The sequence below is a fragment of the Tamandua tetradactyla genome, chromosome 14, assembly GCF_023851605.1.
Source record: "Tamandua tetradactyla isolate mTamTet1 chromosome 14, mTamTet1.pri, whole genome shotgun sequence".
Lineage (NCBI taxonomy): Eukaryota > Metazoa > Chordata > Mammalia > Pilosa > Myrmecophagidae > Tamandua > Tamandua tetradactyla.
Genome location: NC_135340.1, coordinates 7,883,559 through 7,909,996, shown reverse-complemented (window position 1 = coordinate 7,909,996; position 26,438 = coordinate 7,883,559). Strand labels below are relative to the sequence as shown.

Genomic DNA, 26,438 nt, shown 5'->3' with positions numbered 1-26,438 from the left:
AGTATTGTGCTGTCCATTTCTGAATTTTTACAATCAGTCCTGTTGCACAATCTGTATCCCTTCAGTTCCAATTACCCAATAACTACCCTATTTCTATCTCCTGATGACCTCTGTTCTTAACTGAGAACAAGTTAAGAACAAGTTCATTCATCAATGTTAGTTCATATCAGTGAGATCATACAGTATTTGTCCTTTTGTTTCTGGCTAATCTCACTCAGCATAAGTGTTACAGTAGCTGTTTCTTGAAGATGATTGTATAATGATATAGCTTTCACAATGTGACTGTGTGATTGTGAAAACCTTGTGTCTGATGCTCCTTTTATCTACCTTGTCAACAGATGAGTAGAACATATGGAATAAAAATAAATAACAGGGGAACAAATGTTAAAACAAATTTAGTCTGAAATGCTAGTGATCAATGAAAGGGAGGGGTAAGGGGTACGGTATGTATGATTTTTTTTTGTTTTCTTTTTATTTCTTTTTCTGAATTGATGCAAATGTTCTAAGAAATGGTCATGATGATGAATATACAACTATGTGATGAAGAAAAAAAGAATGTTCATATTGTATATTGATTGGTTTTATTAATAAAAATTTTAAAAAAGAATGCATTTTTAAAAAGTGATTGGTCCATTCATATTTATATGCTGCATTACCCAACAAGGGATTTAAGGCAGCATTTAACATACACTAAAATATATGGAACTTTTAATTTCTTTAATTGTGTAAATATATATTTAATTCTTAATTATATTCTTTAATTATATATTACATATTACAGCATACACATTATCAACTTGATTGAAAGCTTTCCTATGGTACATAAAATATCTTATGGAGTGATTACAGCTTTGTCCACCGTTATTTCAGTGAATTATGTTTTGTTTTTTTCTGCTTAAGACTCTGCTGAATTGCTATTACTGTTTTTTTCTTTCTTTCTTTACTTTTTTTTTTCTCCCTCAATCAAGGTGGGTGTTTCCATTTAAATCTTATTTTTTACTCTTTCTTTGGTAATTCTTTCCTGGATTCTTAGCTTTGTTTAATTCAACTACAATGGAACCAGCATCCTAAATCATGAGAATAAATCCTTCTACTCCAATATTGCACGATCTAATTCTACTAGTTAATGAAAAATGCCCAAGGCCAGCCACAAGATACCAGTGAGCCATATTATATCAAATCCCATGCACAGGGAATGCCTGGCCAGCTCTGACTCAGTGAGGGACGAGTGTGAAGAGCACGCAGACCCTGCTACCTTCCAGGACCATCCAGAGGGGAAACCGCTACCCTGCCCATTTGAACAGTTTCTATCCCCATTTCTCTTTAATTATCGGTTAATGTGAGACTTAGTCTTAGTCAGAAAGAACCGGAGGTCAAGTAAAACTTTTTAATAAGCCCTTGAGTGGGTGGACTAATAAAAACAACCTATAAAGCACTCCTGCCTATTGTTGATGGGAATGCAAAATAGTACAATCTCTTCGGAGAATTTGGCAAGATGTAGCAAAATTACATTTCATTCCTTTGGCCCAGTCATTTCATTTCTAAAACTCTATCCCCAAAACTCAAAATGGCAAATGTACAAAGCTATTCATCACAGCATTACTTGTAAAGGTAAAAATCTGTGAACAACTCAAATGTCCACAGGCAGGATGCTAGTTAAAAGCACTGTGGTGGGTGGGCAATGGTGGCTCAGTGGTAGCGTTTTCACCTGCCATACTGGAGATCCGGGTTCGATTCCCGGAGCCTGCCCATGCCCAAAATAAAAATTTAAAAATAAATATTTTTTTATTTTTTGTTTATTTATAAATAAAAAAAATTTATTTATTTTTTAAAAAAGCCCTATGGTACATCAACACAGTAAAGTACTACTCAACTGTCAAAAAGAATAAGGACAATCTTTACACATTGATATGGTAATTTCCATAATAAGTGAAAAGAGTAAGTTGAAAAACAGTGCTTGTATAGTATGCTGCCTTATTTTTTTGTAATGAAATGGGGAAGGGGTGTGTCTATTTTTCAATTTTACTAGAATAAAAATAATTACCTAACAGAGGAATAAAGGTAGAAGAGATGGAAATGCCAACAAAATTCTGCGAATGCATATTCTCAGATGCATTTTTGCCAATTTTGGGGCCAAGTAAATCTTTTATATACTTTTAAAACAAATTAAATTCAAAGTTAAAACCTGAAATAAAATAACCTATCAAATCAAGTTGTGCCTCTTACCAAAGAAAAGTATTTCACTTGACTCTAAAGCATGCATTCTTGTACAAAGTAATTTTAAAACTGCTTTTATTGGTATTATTATTTATAGCTATATCAGTATTGTTATTTTGATTCTATATAAAGCAAATAGATAATTGTTAATGTTGACAGAACCCAGATTTTCAGATTAAGAAATATATATAAATCAGCAAAGCCCCTTTTCTTTCCTTATAAAACAAAACAAAATGGTATATAGTGACTCTTCCTGATGAATAGTGCAGAAGCAAAAACCTCTAAACACTATTTCACATTTCCCAGCAAAAAAAAAATGCTGGGTAGCTTGGAGAAATGGTTGTTTCTAGATTTAAGGAAGAAAATGTAAAAGGATAAACCAAAATGTAAGGATACTTGAATTGGATACCTGGACTGTGGATACTTAGGAGAATATTCCTATTCTTAGGACATACACACTTAAGTATTAAGGGATAAAAAAGACAATGTACACAACCTACTTTCAAACAGTTTGAAAAAAAATAAGGAAGAGAGGATGATGAAACACACGGCAAAATGTTAAAGATACATGAATACAGGCGTTCTCTTGCAACTTTTCTGTAAGTTTGACATTTTTAAATTAGTTCGAAGTATTTTTTAAAAAGGGAAAGAAGCCACCATATGATAGAAAAGCATGCAGCCAGCACCAGAACACAGTCTCTGCGGAGAAAGCAAGCCTTGCTGACACCTTCAATTTTTAACGCCTAGCCTCAAAACTGAGTGAACATGTGACCTTGGCCAATGAGACATGAAGGAAAGTCTGCTGAGGAGCTTCAGGGAAAAGTTTCTCACTCTGTCTCATGATGTGACACTCTTTTCATCTCCTGATGTTGTTTCTGAATGCGACACCTGTGACTGCTGAGACCATCTTGCCACCACCCTGAGGACCAGCTAACCCCTACCTAGGATGGCAGAGTAGAAAGATGCAATGAATTTACATTTTTAATGATAGAATGGAATTTCTGAACAAATCAAATTTGATGCTATACTTCTGGACTTCCTGTTATATGAGATAATAAATTTCCTTACAGTTCAAATCAGATTCTGTCATGAGCAAAAAAACAAAAAAAAAAAGAAACAACCCACTATGCTAATTTCATATTGCTGCATAAGTTACTACAAATTAACAACTTAAAACAATATTCATTTCTTGTGACAGTTTCTTGTAAGTCAGATGTTCAGACATAGCTTAGCTGAGCTCTCTTCTCAAAGTTTCACAAGGCTGAAATCAAGATCTAGGCCAGTCTGTACCCTCTTCTGGTAGCTTGACTAGGGAAAGATCTGCTTCCAAGCCCTTTGTTGGCAGAATTCATTCCCTTGAGGCTGTAGAATTTATGGCAGCTTGCTTTTTCAAAGCCAACACTGGAGAGGCAGTTTCTGCTGTTTACAGTCTCTAATCTCTAGATTCTCTTTCAACAGGCCCACCAGATTAGAGCAGGCCTACCCAGCATAATCTCCTTTTGAGTAATTCAAAGTCAACTAACTGAAGACCTTAATTATATCTGCAAAATATGTTGCCATATAATGCAATATAATTATGGGAGTCAAATCGCATCATCTTTGCCATATTCTATTTGTTAGAAGCAAGTCTCCATTTCCACCAAACTTATGCTTTTACACAAAAGTATGCACAATAGAAGGCAGGAATCATTGAGACCACCTTAGGGCGAGTTCAATGCAAATACTCGATTCATGGTTCAAGATGAAGATTGTTCTCTCATTGTGGAGCAACAAAGACACTCATCCTGAGAAAGTTTAAACTCTTCTCTCTTTGTAGCAATTCAAAGTTTATTGTTTAACCATTTCACACTCAAAATTCCATGAGATATACTGAAATTGCAGATATGTACAAAAAGCTCTTAGAGAATAACAAAGGGAAAAACTTAAGTTGATCTTGATGACTCAAGAGAAAATTTCCTTAAGAGATCATTTGAATTAGATCCTGATGAATGAGCAGTAGTTGGACAGGCAAAGCTGTTGGGGAGAAACAAATAGGGCAGAAATAGGAATGCATAGTCAAAGACAGCAGAATGTCGATGGAAATACAAAAGTATCCAAGTGGCAAGCCTGCTGGGAAGTGAATGGCAGGAGATAAAACTGGGGAGAGAGATCTGAGGGTATTAAGAAATGTTTTAAAGCGTTCCAAGAAGTTTGTACTTTTGTCCCTGATCATGTAAATGTCCCTGATGGCATCAAGATGGAAGAAAGTAATCTGTCACTGATACACATTGAGCCACCATACCAGCCTTGGAATGTCTACTCAGATTATTAAAGGTGAAAAATAAACTACCATTTTGTTTAATAAAAAAAAAAGCAAGGATGCTTTCAATGATACATAAAGGGGTGTCCAAAGGCCTAAGATGGGACAATTGATTGAAACACAACACATGTATAAATAAATAAATTCATGAGTTCATGATATTTCATCACCTTTGGAGGTTCCGACACCACCCTAATGCCATCTGCTCCCAACTAGTTCTGCAAGTCTTATTGTAATCCTATCTCCTACACTAGGACACCGATTCATTACTCTAAAGGCTGAGAAAGAAAAGAATGAAAACATCTTTTCCTGCCTTTCTTGTACACTGTATCTCAGTTTAACCAAATAAGTGATGAAGAAATGCTTTCCTTTATAGAATTCTAGCTAATAAATGAAGAAGAAACAAAATAATTATAAAAGTGTCACTTAGCAACTCCTAATAATAGATCAATAGTGGACATCAATAACTGCTAAAATTATCAGGTGAGTTTGATGAGGACCTTGATAAGGAAAGGATCAGGTTGGCAACCCCTGAAACCAACCCAATCCTGCTGATTAACTTTAGCATCACTAAAAGTGGGATAACCAGATATATCTCATGATGTGATATAATAGGAAGTATACACAGAATCAACTTTGCTTGAATAAAACAGAAAAAACTTACCTGAATCTAATTAACACTCTACATCCAGCTACAGTTTTTGGAAAATAAGAAAGATAGAATAACTACAATACAAAAAAAGCAACAAGCCAAATCCAGAATGTGGAATAATCTGCTAAACAAATGGCCTGTTTGTTTTTTCCCCCACAAATATATGGCATGACTAGAGTGATTAAAATGGACTTAAGAGGGGAAGTGCAACTGTGGCTCAGTGGCAGAATTCTCACCTGCCATGCAAGAGACCCTGGAGCCTGCCTCTAGGGGAAAAAAAAAAGACTTAAGGGACATAACAGTCAAATGCAATGTATAAATCCTGTAACAAAGAAAAAATTTTTTCAGACATTCAGGGAAATTTGGGTATAGACTGAGTACTAAATGTTACAAAAGTATTAGATTTGTAAGTGTGATTATGTCAGTGTGACTAGTAAAATAAATTTTCTTAAATGTCCTTACTAGAGAATTAATTACTCTAACATCACAAGAACAAAAGGTGGGTGATCAGATGAGCAAATTGTGGTTAATTGTTGAAGATGGGTAAAGTATACCTGGAGATTCCATTTCTATCTTTTAAAAGAAATCTGGAAGACAAATCTAAACTCAGTTAAGCTGTTTTTAAATTTGTTTTCTCACCGCACTCAATTTTACTCCAGGCTGTTGGGAATTCTGACTTTCCAATGGGAACAGCTCTTTGGACTTCTTTACTGATAACTGCTACAACCCACCCATTATACTGTCTTCCAGACCGAGTTGCAACTCCCACCTCCATTCATGCCCTGACTCCAAACAAGAGAAACCTCTAGGAATTTTACCGAAAAATCAAAGTACAGACCGAGCTCTGCCACTTTCCCTTAAAAAAAAAAATCTTAGGTATCTATTACATTCCTGAAGTGGATTTTAGGTTGTGAATTATATTACTTCTTTATACCTTAAATGTCTTATACATTTTAAGCCCTGTTTTGATTTCATAATAACTTTTGGGTAGTTTGAAAGCTATCTGGACATTTGGATCAGTTCACAATAATTAGCATATGACACATAAAAAGTCACATTTTTCAAATTTATTTTAAACATTTCACATTAAATGAATTATAACGATCATCACAAAGCATTACAACAATATAGTACATACAAAGAACCATTAAAATAAAAGGCAAAAGACTACAACCTTCATCATGTTAAATGCCACTTTACTATGTAAACAAAAATAAAACCCTGATGCTAAAAACGTACATATTCAGAGGTAAAATACATATACAAAAACATTTAAACATTGACCTAATCCACAACAAGATCACATTCTTTTCAACAGACTACAAAGATTAGTACTCTACATCTACAAAATTTCAGAATCCTGTTAAAATCTAAACCATTTCTGGTTTATGATACAGCACAATTCATAAGGCAAAAATATAGGCATTATCATCCAGTTCTTTAATTTCACTTGTACTTTAAGGCAAACTTGGAACTTTTTGCTTAGTATTTTAAAATGAAAGGGATTCACACATGATAACCTGACAAAATTAACAGTAAATTATCTCTAGTTAACTATGTATACTATGAAAGACATACGGATAACAGTTTTCCTCTCTGCAGAGAAGATGTAAACTGGTTTTTTATTTGATTCCAAATTCACACCAGTAAAAATACTTGTAAACCTATTGTATTTAAAACATATTCTACTTCTTTTTCACTTTTTCAAATAAATGTATATTAACAATGAATCAATATACTCTAAGTGAAAATCTATGTATTTCCAGCCACAGAATAATCATATCTAATTAAAGTGCTGTTTACAAAGGAAAAAAAAAGGTCAAGGAATAGAACTGGATGTTAACTTGACATGTGACATCTTATAATTTCTTAAGTTTCAGACTAGAGAGGTTATAGAGGTTATATACGTTTATTGAACTTTAAGCAGTAAATTTATTGTAGAATCTGATTTTCCTGAAAATGAGCACTTAGGTGACAATACCAGGAATCCAAAACCAAAACTGAAAATAAACACAGCATTATATGTACAGATATTTCTCTCAATGTTAGCCAGAGCCTTTATACTATAGGAAAATTTATTTTTTAAGTTTCTATAATATTGGTTTTGTACTAAAAAATACATTATCTAATTCAAGGAAATTAGAGTTCTGTAAATACTAGGTTTACTAAAATTCTTTTTCATGCCAACAAAACCTAATTGGACCTTAAAGAAATGTTTATACATAAACTGGTTCTCTAATCACTTCTTATGATGTTGAAGATAAGGAATTAGATTCACACTTTATCATAATAGTTATTTGGATATAGGTCTCCACCACTAAGTTCACTTTCTCTGTGTGAAAAGTGTTATACTTATTTATATTTCTAACCCCCAACAGCATCTAGCACAATGGCTCAATCATATAATAGACCCTCCATATTTGCCAATTTAGCAAAATAAGTTCTCAAAATCTAACACCATTTCTTATCACCTAGTACCATCTTCTACAACTTAATATTTATACATATTTAAAACAACATTAGCAATAACATGGAATTTACATAAATATCCTTTAGGCTACACTGAAAATCACTTAAGTTCTATTACTATACCCAACAAATATTAAATAGCAAACCATATCTAACAGGTTAAGTCTTCATAATTGTAGAAAGCAATTATCTTGCAACTGATGACACTAAATTTTATTTCCCACTACCACATTTTTCCAAAATATTTCTGGTCAATCTTAAATAGATTCCCTAACCACGCATGAACATTAAATGTTATTTCCAACACCTTTAACTCTGGTAATTTATAACCAACCATTCTAATTCTTTTAAACATAAGAAACATGTAGCTTAAATTCAAAATCTGCCAGAAGAGTAACTGCAATGAGAATACTCACAAATCTCTATAAGTTATCAGCTGTCAGGTCATATTAGCAGTACTGGTTTTTATGAACAGTAAGCTTAGCAATCCTAAAATAAATATATTTCTAAATTTTTGGTGTTTTTTCTCTTTCCTTCATACATTTTCATAATTTGTTCTCTGGTACATGGCTCCTACTATGCCCCAAATGCTTCAAATTTACTCTTTACCAAGATGAAGTTTGGATTTTTCAAAGGCAATGATCAATATATGCCTTTGATCTAATTTACCAAATGATTCAGATGTTTTGCATTAATCCAATAGTGGGGATGAAACATTAGTAAAATCCATTGTTAAAAATAAAGTTTACACTATTGATCTTTTTTTTACAATCAAAATAATTTTCTATAGCCTCTTTCAAATTCCCTTATCCTTCAGAGGGAGGGGTTAAAAATAGTGTATTAGGATGTATTTAACAATTTGGTTGCTATAAAAAGAAAGACAATTGAGTTTGGCAATTTAAAACTACATATATGATGGACTCTATTTTAAATTGCTATTTTTAAAATGGAGGCCAACCACAATAGTGTGCCTTTTTTCCATTTAACAGATTTATTCAAATCAATTAAAAAGTTATTGCTATATATCACTGTTATTCAAACAAGCAGTATAGAAAATACTACTTTTATTAGTAGCTCCTGTTGAATTCTAAATTAGGAGAGACTAAAACTCACTTGCAAGGTTTTACAATCTGTGCAAATATTCATAAAGGATGATACTACTTTTATGATTAAAAATGATTTTACATATATTCAAACGTACAACTGGAAGTTTATAGAAGAACAAGGAAAACTGGAAAGTGCCTGGTTATAAATAGTTCTCAAGAAATAATATAAGCTAACGAACAAACCTATGCATTATAATTACAAATGGCTTCTTAAAAAGAGTTTAAAGCATATTGGCACTTAAGATTGCGGTATGAACTTTTTCATAGGAAAAAAATATTAACGGTTTTTGCAGAGACTATAGAGATAGTGTGCAGGTAAAAAATATATATATACATTGAGAAAAAGAAAACAAAATAACTATAGTACCAAAAATATAAGTACCAGCATCATAATAAAATGTAAGTTAATATGTTTAAGACTAATGGACATTTACTAAAACATGCTAAAGTAAAATAAGTTAACCACTTCTTTTAAATAAGCTGTCATTTGGCTACAGCAAACAATTTTGCTTCAAAAGATCATTTCTTTAGTCAAAGTAGAACTAAATTTAGAACGATTACTCAAGTAAACATAGGAATTCCAGTTTTCCTTGATAACGTTAAAATATTCAGTTACCTAAGAAATATACAAAGTAATGCATAACTGCGTAGTGCTTTAATGCATATATTTCTGTATTTAAGAAGGAGATATAATTTATAGCACAGAAGAAAAAAGATCAAAAATACGTCTTTCTTTGAATCACTCTTCAGGAACCATGAAAAGCATAACATAGGTCATTCAGATGACTTTTAGATGCTACATTGGTATTGTTATTAATATTTATAATAAGCAGAAATGAAACAAGCCAATAAAAACATGTCATGCTTATCTCAGACTGAAAATCCAAAAGAACATCAGTTATAGATCCTACAGTTAGCACCATTTTTATATCTGAACACATTGAAAGAGCAAAATTTTTTTTAAACTAAAATAATTACAAGCATATATGAAAAAAATCAATATGTACTGAGGAAGGCACTAAACCTTTCTCAAATATTTATACCAACACTGGGAAGCCTGCTGAACTACTAAAGAAAAACTATGAAACAACTATTATGATTATAACATAGATGGGTGAGTAAATTCACCCAACATTAACCTGAACATATAAAATAGGCATAAAAGTAAATATCTGACTTCTTAAAATAGGCCCCCAAATATTACGATAGTGAAAGTATTTGTCTTGAAAATTTATTACCATTTATCCCCAATCGTAAACCCATTTAACAGGAATAATATCCAACAACTCACTATGGCACATTATTTACAACCCTTAAAAGTACCGAAAGAAAGAGCAGCCCTTTATCTGCTAAGAAAAAATGTGAAGCATATGAATTTAATCCAAAAGGCAATGTCAACACTCTGTCCTGACATTCAATACACTCAAGCATCTACGCATCTCTCATTCTAGTAAATCACGGTACATATCAAGGAAGGAGTGTTAAAGTAAAAAAAATAAAATAAAATAAAAGCAGCAAGGTTTCTCTATATCTCCACTTATGGACATAAAACTACCGTAGCCCCATCTCAGGAGAAAAAAAGGGCACAATTCAATTGGTGAAGTCTTTCCTTTTTTTTTTTTTGAATTACTGATTTACCAGGTAATCAAAGGCAACCAAAGTTACTTGTCAATTTAAAATACCCCAAAAATGAGTCTTCATGCCACTTCAAGTTAAAAAGAAAGCAACGCAGCTTTTGGTATCAGAAAACTGGGCATCTTTTCATGCAGCACAAGGTTCACCATCACACTGTTTCCATGAGTTTACAGTTGTCAAAGTGCAGTTAATCCAAAGTTACAGCGACAGTATATCATGCCAGCTGAATCCAGCCATGTATCTGAGATAGGGTCATATTTCTGCACGGTGTTCAGATAGGACGACCCTGAGTGTCCACCAACTACATAAAGGTAGTTATCAATTACTGCAGCACCAACCCCTAGGAAAGGTGGGTAAAAAGAGGGAAGAAATATATTAACCATGACATGGTTTCTTCTCACTAAAAATAAATGAATTTATATTTTAATGTTTTCTTAAAATGCTTTATATTTCAATTATATATTATTAATTATGTAAGCAAAACAGCACGATATGCTCTGGGGTTAAAAACAACACACACACACAAATACCACCTTAGTATAAAAGTAAAAGTTGAAGCCTGCCTTTACCTTCCCTCCCTAACCTACTCTTCTCTTTCCCTACCAGGGGAAACTATTAATAATATAGTATGCATCTTTACAGAAGCCTTCTTATCAATTTATATTTACATATATTTTTCTAAAAATCATTCGTTTTATCAGGTTTTCAAATACACTGAAATATATATCAAACTATGTAGTTTATGTGTTAAAAATTCTACTTTATGTATTATCACATATAGTTTTTTAAAGGACAAATGTATCTACATTTTAAGTTCTCACTGTTTTGTAGCTTTTCCTCTCAAAGACACCTTAGAAATTAATTACTTTAATTCTTGAAAGAGTTCATTCCATTTTGTCCTTTCAGTTTCCTTTGCATAATTACATTTTAGTCATTACTTTAATCATAAATTCAAGAAATACTGCTAAAGCATTCCTATCAATAACTTAAATCTTCCCCTTAAAATAGTGTGACTTGAGCTTGGGTTCAAAGACAAGACATGCACTTGCTTTTCTCTAAGAACCCTAAAATCAACACTTTTTTGATCAACTATACCTTTTGAGGAGGAAAAAACATTTGAAAATGAACATATAGATTTCAACAAAAAGCAAAACAGGACAATCCATGGAATTTTTTTTTTTTTCGACAGCATGAAAAGATGACCTTTGTTAAATGGAAAAAAGAACTTCTGTAAGATATACTCTATATTAGCATTTCCCAAAATGTGTTCCCCAAGTGTGAGAAACAGTAATATGCACATTAGTAAATTAAAATTACAGTAAAGATGTATAGTTTCATCTAATCTGGTTTTCAAGCTTTCCACAAAAAAGGTTTTCTGGATAAGTAATTAGTACCCTTACTGTTAGATTCCAAAGAACTACTATTCCAAGAACATCAGCACAGAAAAGAATGCTCTATGTTTTAAAAATAATAAATTACCATTACCTGTTCTGGGTTCCTTCATTGGTCTACACAAAGTCCACTGATTTTGATGGGGGTCGTATCTTTCAATGCTTGACAAATGTGAGACACCATTATGTCCACCCACCACAAATATAAAGCCTAGCATGACACCCACGCCAAAATGAATCCTTTTATCTGCCATGGATGCCACCATCTCCCAGGAGTCCTTACTTGGATCATAACGCTCCACACTGCAGATATTCACAAAGGAAAGAATTAATTCACAGATCCTTTGTATCACTTTTCCTACTAAAGCATAGATGAAAAGAGAATTTTTAAAAAATTGAAATTCGCCATAGTTTTTAAAGGTCCAGATAAAGACACATACACAAAGCAAAAGAGTAGTTTGGCACAAACATTTAGATTTTCCTGATTAAGACTGCAGGGACAAAAACTTACCTTGTGGGCAGGGTGCAGCATAGCCATATGCTATTCCATTATATCATATAAGAAGCAAGGTGTTGAAAAGGACATCGAACTTGGAGTCAGAAGACCTGAGTTTAGGTACTAATGCTGCATACCAAGAGCTGAATGAACCCAAGCCTTACCACTTTGGATTCTGTGTGATCCTGGATAAGTAACTTCCTTTCATAGCCTCAACTGATTCTTACAAGAATAAAGTTATATGAATAAGCATGTGAAAGTAGTTTTAAAAACACAGACTGAATACAGATGTTTTTTAAGGATCCTCAGTAAGGAAAAGATAAGAGGAATAGAAGAGAGAAGATATTTTTTTCTCTTCCAGGAGAATTCATAGTGTTTTACTGTACAGCAACAATTGCAGATTCCACTACAGGAACTGCCTAATTTAATAATCTGAGAGTGATTTAAGAGAAGTCAGAGATTCAAGACAAATCTGCATTTCAGAGAACTCCCCAGGAATTCCAAGATGCATTATGGAAATCTAAATCAAATTGGATTTTCCAAGAAAGCTTCCTTAAAAATTTCCAGAACACTTTTAAAAGTACGTTTTGCCCTGAAGGTGTAAAAAGGTAAGCTCCTTCAGCTTGTTCTGGTCTAGACCTAATTTCTCAAAAAAGCCTTAAGCATTATAGTGGCTGTAGTCAACATTCTCTGGAGTTCAGAACAGAAACAAAATGTTTTTCAAAGGTCACAGAATAATAACCACTACTCCAAAATCACTGGACAAGAAGAGCTGATGAACTGTAGCAAGAACTTTAACTTCAAGAGCATTAAAACTGAAATGTTTAAACTTTTATCTTATAAATTTCTACCAGCAATTTTTCAAAGACTACAAATGCATGTCTGGACTCTAAACACTTTTTTTTCTACCAAGGGAGCAATAAATAGGGGTAACATATGAGCTTAAAAATAAATAAAAGTTTACAGGTAAAATGCTACCGTGGCATCATTTTCTTAGTTAACAAACCACAACATACTTTTTCATGAAAATGCTCACAATCAAATACATAACACTCTAATTATTATTACAGATAAAAGCTTTAAAACTTCAATTTTCAACAAAAGTTCAAAATTACAATTAATTTTCCATATAAGCAGTCAGTGAATGCTTTATTTTCTAATATATATTTCTCCTGTATTCAGAATTGAGAAATCTGAAATTCCAACTCCAGCACACTTCAGATATACATAACGATTACAGACAGAACAGAAAATCAGAAAGGAATATTGAAATAAGGCTTTAAGTTTATATGTGATAGTATCTTGCAAGCACATAAGAATTAAATTTGTCCACTTTTTAATTCTATTAAGCAATGTAATAACAGACTAGATTTGTATATCACCCAAAATCTAAAGTTGTCTAACTTCATCTTATTTTCAGGTTTTAAAATTTTAAAACCTAGCCCATTTATACTGAATGATGAGTGCAAAAGTTAACAAGAGGGATTGCTCTTCTTAGGTTTGTATTAAACTCACAAATAAAACAATTACAATTGTACTCATGGAGCAGATTAAATTTCCTACATGCCTATCAATGTTATGTAAAGAAATACAAGAAAAGGGAAGTTTATCTATATACATAATTGTTTTTAAAACTCAGAAATCATTGTTAATGAAACTTTAAAAAATCTACAAGCATATACAATTTGATTATTAAGTTATATACCTGTTCATGTGGGCAGGACCATACCCACCAATGGCATATATCATTCCATCCAATACAGCTGCAGCGAAACAACTTCTTGTTGTAGTCATTGGCGCCACAGGTTGCCATTTTCTTATTTTGGGAATATACTTCTCTACAGATTGTAAATAAGATTGTCCGTCATAACCACCTAAAGCATAAAGTTCTCCTGCAAGTACTACTACTCCAAGAGTACTTCGGTGTTCATTCATCCTCTCTAGAGAAGTCCATGTGTTTGTGTCAGGATTCCAGCATTCTACTGAATTTTCATGTTTTCTGATAGCGACACCTGGACGCACATTAGTTTCAATACCACCTACGACATACACTTTTTGGCCTAAAACGCATATTCCAAATTCATAACGAGGAATGTTTAGAGGTGCCAAACCAATCCAAGAGTCATTGTGAGGAAAGTACATCTCCATGCTAGAGAATAAGCAGAAAAAATTAAACTTTAAAAACCAAAATGAACCATAAACAAATCAAATCTATTTATCTGATTAATAATCAGGGTCATATAAATTAAAGCCATAATGGAAATGGAAATGCAAACTGGTATAAACCACTCTGGAAAACAATTTCACATTACATGATAAAAGTTGAAGATACACATGCTCTAACCCCTCAATTTCACTCCTACGTATCCACTCTGTTGAATGTTTATTACAGTTAGTTTTGCACCAGGCCACATATATAGAAATGCTCCCAGCAGCATAATATAATCATTAGTCAAAATGAGAATAGGTACAAGAGGTACAGTATACCTTCCCTATGACTGAGCCAATTCCATTCCTAGATACGTACCCACTAAGAAATGTATGCATACGTTTATGTACAAGAATGTTCACAGCAGCATCATTTATAATAGCCAAAACTGGAAACAATTCAAATGACCGTCAACAGTAGAGTGAATAAACAAATTGTGGCATATCATACGAGAACAGTATACAGCAATGAAAATGAACAAACTACAGCTACATGCAATAGGGATGAATCTTACACATAAAATATTGAAGGAAAGAAGCCAAATTTTGAAAGAGTATCTTCTGTATAATTTTATTTATATCAAGTTCAAAGACAGGTAAAACTAATTTCTGGATTAGAAATGAAGACAGTAGTTGTCTAGGGGAGGACTGGGAGGGGCTCAAGGATACATTTTGGCTACTGGTCATGTTCTGTTTCTTGAACTGGTTTGTAATGCTCACTTTGTGATAAGATGCTGCGCTATACCCAGCTCAATGAGTCAGCTACAAAATCTTCAATAAATTAAGTATCCAAAGAGATGGCAGATAGCTGCAACACAGAGTTGTATCAAGTAATATGGCCTAATGACAACACCTGAAATGAGCAGGGTTTTGAGGGAAGGGAAAGGAAAATATGAGAAGTGGCTATGAGAAACAAGACAACACCAACCCAAGACCTCTAGCACATGGGGGGAAACAACAGCTTTAAGAGGGCTTTAGGAAAAACTTTAAGTTCATTAGAACAAGAGACAGAGGATAATGGGAATTTTTCACATGATAGCCTATGAGTTGACTTCTCAAGAAGATTTGAGGAGTCAAAAAAAAAAAAAGGGCTGCGAAATAAAGTCAAATTAGATTATGTTCAGGACTCATGATAAATCCAGGTTATGATGATGGATTATCTAGAAGTAACGGATTTTTGGAGATCATTTAGGTTGTGGGGGGAGGGTTGCAAGTATGTAATTAATTCTAATTAGGTCTTCTATCTTACAATTAGAACTATGGTTTATAATGCTGAGTTAAATGGTAGTGTGATAGAACTGAGCAGTTTTAAAGGTCCATTTAACATTTAATGTATTTGCACAATCATTAAATAATGCTTTTGGTGTATCACCATCCTTATGACTCATTATAAATTAACTAGAAGCAATACTGTTCTCAGAGCTCTCCCATTTAAGACACCTACCCATTCTCCACTTTCCTTTCTAATAGACTTCCTTTCCTAAAGGAAAAAAATGGAGGCCATCAAAATATCTTGCCTACCTTCAGGCTCCTGTCTTAGGGCAGGAGGAGTTCCTCCTTCTTCTATTCAAAACCTTCCACCTTTGCTTTTTTTTTAAAAAAAAGAATTAATGCAATTTTATTGATATATATTATATATTCACATACCATGTTATTATCCAAACGTACAATCAGTAGCTCACAGTATCATCATATAGCTGTGCATTTATCCCAATCAACTTTTTTTTAATTTTTTGCGAAAAATAACATACGTACAAAAAAGCAATCAATATCAAAGCAAGCTGCGACAATTAGTTGTAGAACGAATTTCAGAGTTTGGTATGGGTTACAATTCTAAAACAGTAAATTTTAAGTGATTTATTTAACTACAATAAAAAAATGTTTAAATAAAAACTTTGGACGAATCACTCAAAAAAAACAAGATCAGCTAACCACATGGATGTGGCAAAGCAGTGCCCTTCGAAGACCTCAAGTACTACCCACTATCGGGGTCTGCCCCCCATGCCCCACCTCCAGCCATGGGACTGTTTTTTTTTTTCTCTCTTTTTTTATTATTATTTTTAAATACCAAAAAACTCCAAACAAACGCAAACATTCATAACTTGATCATTCCGTTCTACATATATAATCAGTAATTCACAATATCATCACATAGTTGTATATTCATCATCATGATCACTTCTTGGAACATTTGCATCTATTCAGAAAAAGAAATAAAAAGAAAACAGAAAAAAAATCATATATACCATTACTCCCCACCCCTCCCCCTCACCGATCACCAGCATTTCACTCTAAATTTATTTTAACATTTGTTCCCCCTATTATTCATCTTTATTCCATATGTTTTACTCATCTGTTGTTAAGGTAGATAAAAGGAGCATCAGACACAAGGTTTTCACAATCACACAGTCACATTATGAAAGCTATGTCATTATACAATCATCTTTAAGAAACATGGCTACTGGAACACAACTCCACATTTTCAGGCAGTTCCCTCCAGCCTCTCCATCACATCTTGACTAACAAGGTGATACCTATTTAATGTCTAAGAATAACCTCCAGGATAACCTCTCGACTCTGGGATCTCTCAGCCACTGACACTTAATTTGTTTCATTTCACTCGTCCCCCTTTTGGTCGAGAAGGTTTTCTCAATCCCTTGATGCTGAGTCTCAGTTCATTCCATCTACCTTTGCTTTTGATACCATCAGTTTCTAGTTCCACTAAGATCTTGCTTCATAAATGACCATTTCTCTATCCTCTATCTTTACCCTATTCCTCTTTACTGGCATCTATTAAAATCATATATCTTGTTCATCAAGAATAAAGTAAAACTGGGCAAAAACTCCCCTTGATGGAGAGTTACTATTTAATAGGTAAAGAGTTTCTGTTTTGGGTGATGGAAAAGGTTTAAATAAAAGGCAGTGATAGTAGCACAACAAGGTAACAGTAATCAATGCCAATCCCACTGAATAGTGCACTTAAAATGGTTAAAATGGGGGTGTGGGAGAGAAGCCAGGACCAACCACCCTTGACTATCAGTTACTGCATTACCTCTCTCCTGCTCTTTTCAGCCAGGATTTTGAAGAGAAGTCTTCATTCACAGTCTCTATTTCCTCACCTTTTATTCACTTCTCTACCCACTGTAATCTGTCTTCAGTTTTTCCACAAGTCTGTTGAAATTGCTACACCAAGGTTAATTAATAAGCTCCATATTGCCAGATCTAATAAACACCTTTCCATTCTTACCTTTCTGGACCTTTCCATTGCATTTTACATTGTTGCACACACTCCTACTCTCCTGGCACATTTAAATCCCTTGGCTTTCATGACACTATCTTCTCTTGGTTTTCCCACCACTAAGATTGTTCTTGCTGTCCTTTTCTTGAATATTAAAGTTTCTCAGCGTTTTATCAATGAGTCAGTCTTTTTCCCTTTTTCTTTGTTCTCACTGAGCAAAAAAAAGGATATTCAAACCAGTCAAGTCCATGGACTGATGGCTTTAATTTATGCCTCTAAATTATACTATATGCTGATAATTTCCAGATCTCCAGCCCTGATCGCCTCGTTAAGCTTCAGATTCATATCCAGCCAGAAGCAGGACAACCTTTACTCAGATATTTTACAGGCATTTCAAACTTATTATGACCAAAACTAAACATATCCTCCTCCCCCTAAAATGTCTCATCTTCCGTATTCTCTCTCTCTCTCTTGCTGGTATAACCGTCCACCCAATCATCTAATCATGAAATCTGATTCATCTTTGTTCTTCCCTCTCCCTCCCAACCCATCCTACATCCATTCAAGCACCAAATCATGTCAGTTTCTTCTCTTAGAGCATTTCTTAAATTAATGCCTCAATCTTATTATATCTGCCCTAATCCAGGACTATATAACCTCTTGCCTGGACTGTTACAATAAAACTCTTTTCTAATCACACTAATGCCAATTCGGAGTCCCTCAATCTTTTTCCATAATTCAGTAAGAATGATCCAATATACAAATCTGACCATCTCACTACCCTCCTTAAACAAGTTTTTGGAATCCACATAATAAAAATCTCTTAAGCATGGCATAAAATACCTTCTTTGACTTGGCCCATGTTAACTATTGCCTGGCACTTACTGGTAAGAACTTTTACTTTCTGTCATGGTTATAGATGTGTCAACTTGGCTAGGTTATTGTGTCCAAGCGTTTGGTCAAGCAAGCACTGGCCTGACTGTTATTGTGAGAATATTTCATTAATAGCATCTGTTGCTGATTACATCTACTATCAATTGAGGAGACTGCCTTCAGAAAAGAGAGAAATCTCATCCAATCAGCTGAAGGCTTTAAAAGGAGAAGTGATGATTTCAGCAATCAGAAGAGAGAATTTCCATGTCTACTTTAGCCACCCAGCTTCTCCTGGGGAATTCATCAAAAACCTTCATCAGAGTTCCCACCTTGTGGCCTGTCTTACAGAATTTGGACTTGCCCATTGCCACAGTTGCCAATTCCTATAATAAATCTCATAATATACATATATATTATTTAATTTATCTATCTTATCTATCTATGTATCTATCCATCTATCCACCTATCCATCTATCTCCATATCCTATCAGTTCTGATCCCCTGAAAAACCCTGACTAATACTAAATGGCTTTTACTTTTCTGTATACCTCATACTGTGTCAAGCCATTACATCTTTGCTCATTTCCTATGACCTTCCCATCCTTCTTTGCTGGGTTCTTGTACGGCCTTAACCACTCAGTTTGGATGATATCTTCTCCACACTATCTTCCCTAAACACCTCCAGGCAGAATAAATGTCTCTCCTTAACAAGTCCACAAAATTATCTTTATCACTGCCTTAACACACTTATTATAATTATTTGTTTAAATATTTGTCTCCATTACCAAGTTACAAACTGTTGAAGGCCCAATATTTAATGGTGTGTCTGATGAACAGATGTTTAATATATTTTTGTAAAATTAAATTGAATAATCTTTCAAGTTGGTTCCAATCTTTCTATTATAAATAATACTGCAAGAAAATATTTTTGGGTAAATGATATTTTTAACTAAACATGTTTTTTCTTATGCTAGATTCCAAGAAGTAAGATTAATGACTGGGTCTAAAGATATAAACTCTTATGACTCTTCAATAATTCATGCTTATTTTTCATACTTGAGGGACCAAGAGGCAAATGATTAATAATTTTTACAATGTAAACTCATATTTGGAAGTTTTTAATCATGACATTTGAGTAATATAATTCATACTTCAATCCAATTATCAATGCTTTGAAGAATGAGTTATACACTCAATCTGTGTAGCCACCATAACTAATGTTCTACATGTACCCCAATCTCAACAATACTAGTTTCAGAGTATAATCAAAACATATAGTCAATGGATTCTTGATGATTGTATAACTATAAGCTTTTATCATGTGACTGTGTGATTACGAAAATCTCGTGACTGATACTCCCTTTATCCAGTGTTTGGACAGATGAGTAATAAAATAAAGACCAAAATAAATAAATAAATAATGGGGGAGGATAGGGAACGTGGGATGTATTAGGTGTTCCTTTTTAATTTCTTTGTATGCTGTGCAGTGGCAATCATATTTCACTCCTTCCCATGTGAGTATCCTATTCTTGCACACCATCTTTTGACTGTTTTTTTTGGAGTGCATGGGCTGCATTGCAGGTGAGAAGTCTACCACTGAACTACCCATGCACCCACTTTTTATTTTTTTTTCTTGGAGTAATGAAAATGTCCTAAAACTTATTGTGGTAATGAATACATAATTATATGATACTGTGAACCACTGATTGCATACTTTGAATTATTTGGTATGTGTAAATATCAATAAAACTGCATTAAAAACATAAAAACAAGACTTTTAAAAAGATACAGAATATAACATTTGCCAGTGATAAAAAATCAATAGTTTCCTTCTCTTGGGAGATGGGGAGAAGCAATCTACCAAAGTTTTTGGAAATGATCTGAAAGAAATCCACAGAATTAAAGGAAAATACCAAACACAAAAATTTTCATGAAGCAATTTCATCCAAAGAAAAAGTAAAGCTAAGATCCAGGTTTATTTTCTAGGTATCTAAGAGTTGCCAGTATAATGCTGTAATTCAGGGGTTGGCAAACTATAGTCATAGGCCAAATCCAACCCACAATCTAGTTTTCTAAAATAAAGTTTTATTGGAACAGTCATTCATTCATATATTGGCTATGGCTGTTCTTGTGTTGCAATAAGAAACTTTGGTAGTTGCAACAGAGACATAAGGTACACAAAGTCCAAAATATTAATTTTCTGGCTCTTTATAGAAAACTTAGTCAACCCCTGCTCTAAGTTATTAAAGGAAAATCAGTCTACCGCTGACTTTTAAAAATATTTACATTGAAGAAAATAAATTTTACATAAAGTAAACAGTTTATATCATTATGTTATTTTTTCATTTCTTTGATGGTTCTTCCAATTAACTGTTTTCATTCAAACTCTTTCTTGTGCTCACGCTGCCCCTATCACAGGTTCCTAGCTCTCCTCTTTAACATCTTCTTATATAGCTGGTAATAATAAATCCCTTCCTACCTGGTCTGACTCAAAGATGTACAAGGTTCCACAAAGAAAGAAAAAATAAGATACACGAAATACAAGAAAATGTTACTTAGTAAACAGGATAGATAAGGTATATGTAGGATAGGCTTAATATTTGAATGTGCTGTACAGAATGGATGACAATGTGATTAAAACAACCAGCTAGGTAGAAGAGAAAAAACCAAAAGAAGCAAATAAAAGTAAAAAAGAAAATCAAACTATTTTAAAAATACAGAAAATTAGCACACTTAAAAAGCATAAAATCTACTAATAACCATTCTTAAAGCAGGCCTTCTATTTACCTATCCAAACAGGCAAACAGTCCAGATTTTCCTCCGACGGCACAAAGTACTTTGGGAGCACAGCGAGGTCGTGTCATCAAGACTGTCTGATGTGAGAGTCTATGTTCAGGCATAAAGTGATACTTCAGGGCTTCATTCAAAAGATGTTTACAAGTGCGATCATCCCGAATAAGATGATTTGCTTCATAGAGTCTAGTGAGAAACTTAACACTCAGCAGTGGTAATCGTACACTATTAAGTAGCTGTGCTAAGTATTTCTGGCGATCTTGTACATCATACTTAATCCAAGACTCTACAGCATAAAAAACAGTCTCTTCAGTAGCTACATTCAAACAGTCATTGGAAACAATTTCGTCTAATTCAGCATATGTAAGCTCAAAAAACTCTTCTGTCTGGCAAACAGCTTCAAAATTCTGGCATATATATTTAGTGGCTGCCAAATAAAGGTCATGACAACCATACGTCTCTGCAAAACGAGAAATTCCAATACAATTACCAGGATCAAGCTGGCTTTCAAGAAATGCACAACATTCTTTCAGCACAAGTTTTATCTGAAGTAGGTTTGCTGCTGGAAGGAGAGATTCAACTGTGTCCTGAGAAATAACAACAGTCCCTGAATAGGCATACTCCACAATGGCCTGCAGAGCTGCTTCATCAATGCACTGAAACTCAACTTCGCTGTTCTCTTTTTCAGAAAGGTTCCCTGTGAACATAGCTTTGAAATATGGGCTGATGCTGGCAAGTACCACTTTGTGAGCGTAAATTTTAACATCACCTACTCGAAGAATGATGTCACAAAGTTCGTGATGTTGACGAAGAAGATTCAAGCCCTGCAGAAGTTGTTCAGAATGTAAGTGAGTTAAGTTGGCAAGCATGTAGGTTGGAGATGTGTGGTCCATCTAGAGAAAAACAAAAAGCAGTTATTTCAAAATTATCTTGCCAATGTTATTCTTTTTCAAGTAGTACAAAATAAATCTGATTTGTTACTTGTATGCCTGTTTGCTGATTTTTAGATTCCATATACTAAATAACAGAACATAGCTTTCGGAAGTAGAAGAGATTTCAACAATAATTCAATTTCTTTATTGATATTAGAAAACCAAGGTCCAAAAAGGTTATGTGAAATGCCCCCAACCATAAAGGTCTCCTGATAGTGGACTTTTGGATCAGAACTCTTGACAATTTAATTTCCCTTCATTAAATTCAAGTTTGAGCTGCCACTGAATCAAAATGCAAATATTAAACAAAAAAGAAAAAAACACCCTTCCCTAAAGTAAAATAAGCTTTGAAAAAATGCTAGCTATTTATTTTCTCAATAACATCACTGACTGCCAACGAAATCAACAGATGCTTTAATCTGAAAAAAAATTTCATAATGTTAGCTCAAATACTTGAATTCAAAAAATGCAATAACTGTTTGATAAAGGATCCTAAATGTAACAAAGGCATTCACAATTAATTTAACAACAAAAATTTTATTGCGAATGGAGTCCAATTTTCTATAGTGAGAGCACTTACAGACCTGGAGCATAACACTCAACTCTTGGATCATAAATACAGATCATATTCACCCATTCTACTTGCCACTTTGTGCTTCTGAAAGATGAAAAAGAATTTTTTAAAAGATAGGACAGAGGAGGGTGCACGGGTGGTTCAGTGGTTAGAATGCTCACCTTTCATGTAGGAGACCCAGGTTCAATTCCCGGACCATGTACCCATCTCCCTCCCCCAAAAAAAGTTAATTTAAAAAATAGGACAGAAGAAAATGGGCGAGACAGGAAAAAAGAAAGGTTGGAAAGGCAATAGGAATTTTGGTAGTCTGAAAAATGCCCCTCTCCACCTGCAAACCTTAACTTATATGACAAAAAAGACTTTACAGATGTTACCAGATTAAGGATTTAGAGATGAGAGAGTATGTGGATCATCCAGGTTGGCCCTAAATGAAATCAGGGATAGCCTTATAAGATGGTGACCAAGGGAGATCTGACAAAAACAGAAGAGGCGTCAGCAATGTGATCATGAAAGTAGAGATTAGAGTGATGCAGCCATAAACCAAGGAATGCTGGTAGCTACCCCAAACTAGAAGAGTACATAGACCTTAGAAATATAAGATCACAAATTTTAGTTCCAACTGGGCCACTTAATGTTATATGGCATTGGCAAATTTCTTAACCTAAGTATTACTTCCTCATTTATAAAAGAACATCCCCATTTCTCTCAGTAAATTACCATACAATTTGAAGTACTATGAATACAGCACTTAAGTTTCACTACTAAACCACCTCCTTTCATGATCCCCACTTTTACCCTCATTCTTTCCCATAATGACCTTTCACTCTAATAAAATTCATCTAATAGTTCTATACAACACTTGCTCTCTCCCAAATATCTTCTTACCACATACCAGATTTTGTCTATAACCTCTCTTCCTGTTCATCTTTCTTTCTTCCAGTACAAACTCTCAAAACACTAGGCCAAAATAACTTAGGGGGTGTAAGGATAGTTCAGTGGTAGAATTCTTGCCTGCCATGCAGACCAGGGTTCAATTTCCAGTTCATGTACTTCTCAAAACACAAACTAACAAGCAAAAACAAATAAATGAAAATTTAACAAATGGTGCTGCAATAATGGGATACTCACACAGAAAAAGTAATGAAATGTGACCCTGCCATACAGCATACAAAAATAATAATAAATTCAGCTGGAGCCTATAAACATTTAAATCTGCAATTTCCTTACATGCAATGAATTTAATTGTATTTGTTGCATTGTAAAGCATACCCCCTCAACTCATGTCCGATTTCACAAAAAGAAGAATATTCAGATTGAAAGTGAAGAATAAACAATAGTAAAAGCAAGTGGATAAAGAAAATAAGCAAAGAGAATAAAAAGAGAAATCTAGCTACTTAGATATCTAGAAAAATTTGGAAATGAGATCCATGAATTACTACCACTGTCACAAAACTGGAGACAGTATTCAAAAATAAACCGTGAATTCTACAAGTAATTTGGTAAACTTAATGTAAATATCAGATAACATTCTACAAGAAATTATCAAAGTCTTGAATTGTGAATACTAGATGAAGATGTAGTAGTCTCTAAGAATAGAATGGAAAAGCTAGTCCATCCTAGGACTCTGACAAGGAGCTAAGACAAGGATGGATAAGAAAAGCCACAGACTAATTTTGTTTCTTTTTATGATGTGTTAGAAGACTTGCAGTTTCGGAAAATACAACTGATGTTCAACTAGGTATCAGCAAAGAATTTTACAATGCCTTTCATGATATTCTTGAGAATAAAATAAAAATATAGAAGCTGGTTCAGTCAGCTAAAGTAGCAACTGATTGATCAATCACACCCAGGCTTTACCACTTAATGGAAGGAGGTCTACCTGAAGGTGGTATGCTACAAAGTCAAGATGAAGACATTCAAGTTAGCTCTTTAGCACTACAGATTACATGAAGCTGCAAAAGACAACAAAAACACCAGATAAAATAAGGATCCAAAAGACCTGACATTTCACATGAATACATTTGAGAGATAATGTAGAATTCTACAGTGGGTTCCAAAAAATTGCACAAGTATAGAATAAGAGAAAAGAATCATCTGTAGGTCATGCTGAAAGACTTTAGGGATTTAAATTTTTAGTGCTAAAAGTTAAAGTTAAACGTGCTTGAGAGGTATTCATCTTTCTAAGTTGTACTACTTTCTTTACTACGAGATAAGAAATCCACTCTGTACTGCTGACATTCTGGGAAACACTAGGTACTTTAGAATTGTTGACTGTTAGGTTAATAAATTACTGGTTATATTCATATTTAGTATATATAGGAATCACTTCGTGATAGATCCTTATTATATTAAACTAATATGGTAAATTACCATTAAAATACAATATGAAGACACGCCAAAGTACAGATTTGTAAATGCATTAATACATATATATACACACAACACATAAACACACACAAATACATGTATTTGAGTACATGTGATTGATTTAAACAGGCAGATAGACAGAAAGATAGATCCAGACTGTGGTACAGTGTGATTTTAAGAAACTGGACTCTGGAATCAGGCTACCTGGGTTAGAATATCATCTATGCTTTTTTTTTTTTTTTTTTTTTTTTTTTAAAGAGAGAGGGAGGAAGGGAAGGAAAGACAGAGAAGGAAGGAAGGATGGAAGGAAGGAAGGGAGGAAGAAAGGGAAACATCTTTAAACATTCTTGTTTTATTATATTTTGTTTGTTTGTTTGTTTTTTACATGGGCTGGGGCCGGGAATCGAACCGGGGTCCTCCGGCATGGCAGGCAAGCACTCTTGCCCGCTGAGCCACCGCGGCCCGCCAGAATATCATCTATGCTTTTAACAGCTTTGTGACCTTGGGAACTTGAAGTATCAGTTTCTCCATCTGTAAAACACAGACAGATTAAAACAATATTGAAAAAAAAAGTAGTAAATAAGCTTTTCTATGAGCTGGCACATAAGCACTCAATAATTGTTAGATGCTGTTTATTATTATTCCTAAAAAAGGCCTGGTTTTCACCAACCAAATCTTATATGACTCCCTTTGATGCCTACCAATAAAAGGAATGAAGTTTACTTATTGACAAGCTCACACATACAACCAAGGCAAGGTCAAGGACTCACTGATTTGACCAATAGATTCAAGCCACTTTTAGATTTAGACAAGCTTTTTTTTTTTTTTTTTAATACTTATAAAGACAGCAAAAAGAAGCTGCTAAAGGTACCCAGCAACTCGAGTCCTTGTCCCACACATGTCAACTGAAACAAAACGGGCTGCAACACAGGTTGAGGAAGATAGGAATCTAGATGGCAGCTGAGGAGTTTTATAGTCTGCAGCTCTATCCTGAAGGGGGGCAGACCACATAGCTCATCATAACTAGGCAGGCAAGTCTGTCTCCTGACAGTAACCCTTACTGCTTTTAGAAGAAAGCCACCCTTACTGCTTTGGAGCATCCTATCATTTTTTGATAAAAATGGCATTGCCCAGCCTGATCTTCCATGTTATTCATCAGTCATGCCTAGAATGACTCCTGGCTATTAA

At 34.0% G+C, this 26,438-nt stretch overlaps 1 protein-coding gene across 2 annotated transcripts in view; it reads right to left on the bottom strand.

Moving 5' to 3' along the window:
* Positions 1–6,220: 6,220 nt before the first annotated feature.
* KLHL28 (kelch like family member 28) overlaps positions 6,221–26,438 on the bottom strand; it is a 28,299-nt gene continuing 8,081 nt past the window's right edge. For both annotated transcript variants that reach the window (XM_077126869.1, XM_077126870.1), the window contains exons 2-5: positions 21,372–22,270; positions 13,971–14,414; positions 11,864–12,072; positions 6,221–10,718 (exon numbers count right to left, since the gene is read on the bottom strand). In XM_077126869.1, the coding sequence (XP_076982984.1) occupies positions 10,555–10,718; positions 11,864–12,072; positions 13,971–14,414; positions 21,372–22,270 (1,716 nt within the window). In that variant the 3' untranslated portion in view covers positions 6,221–10,554. The remainder of the gene's footprint in view (positions 10,719–11,863; positions 12,073–13,970; positions 14,415–21,371; positions 22,271–26,438) is intronic.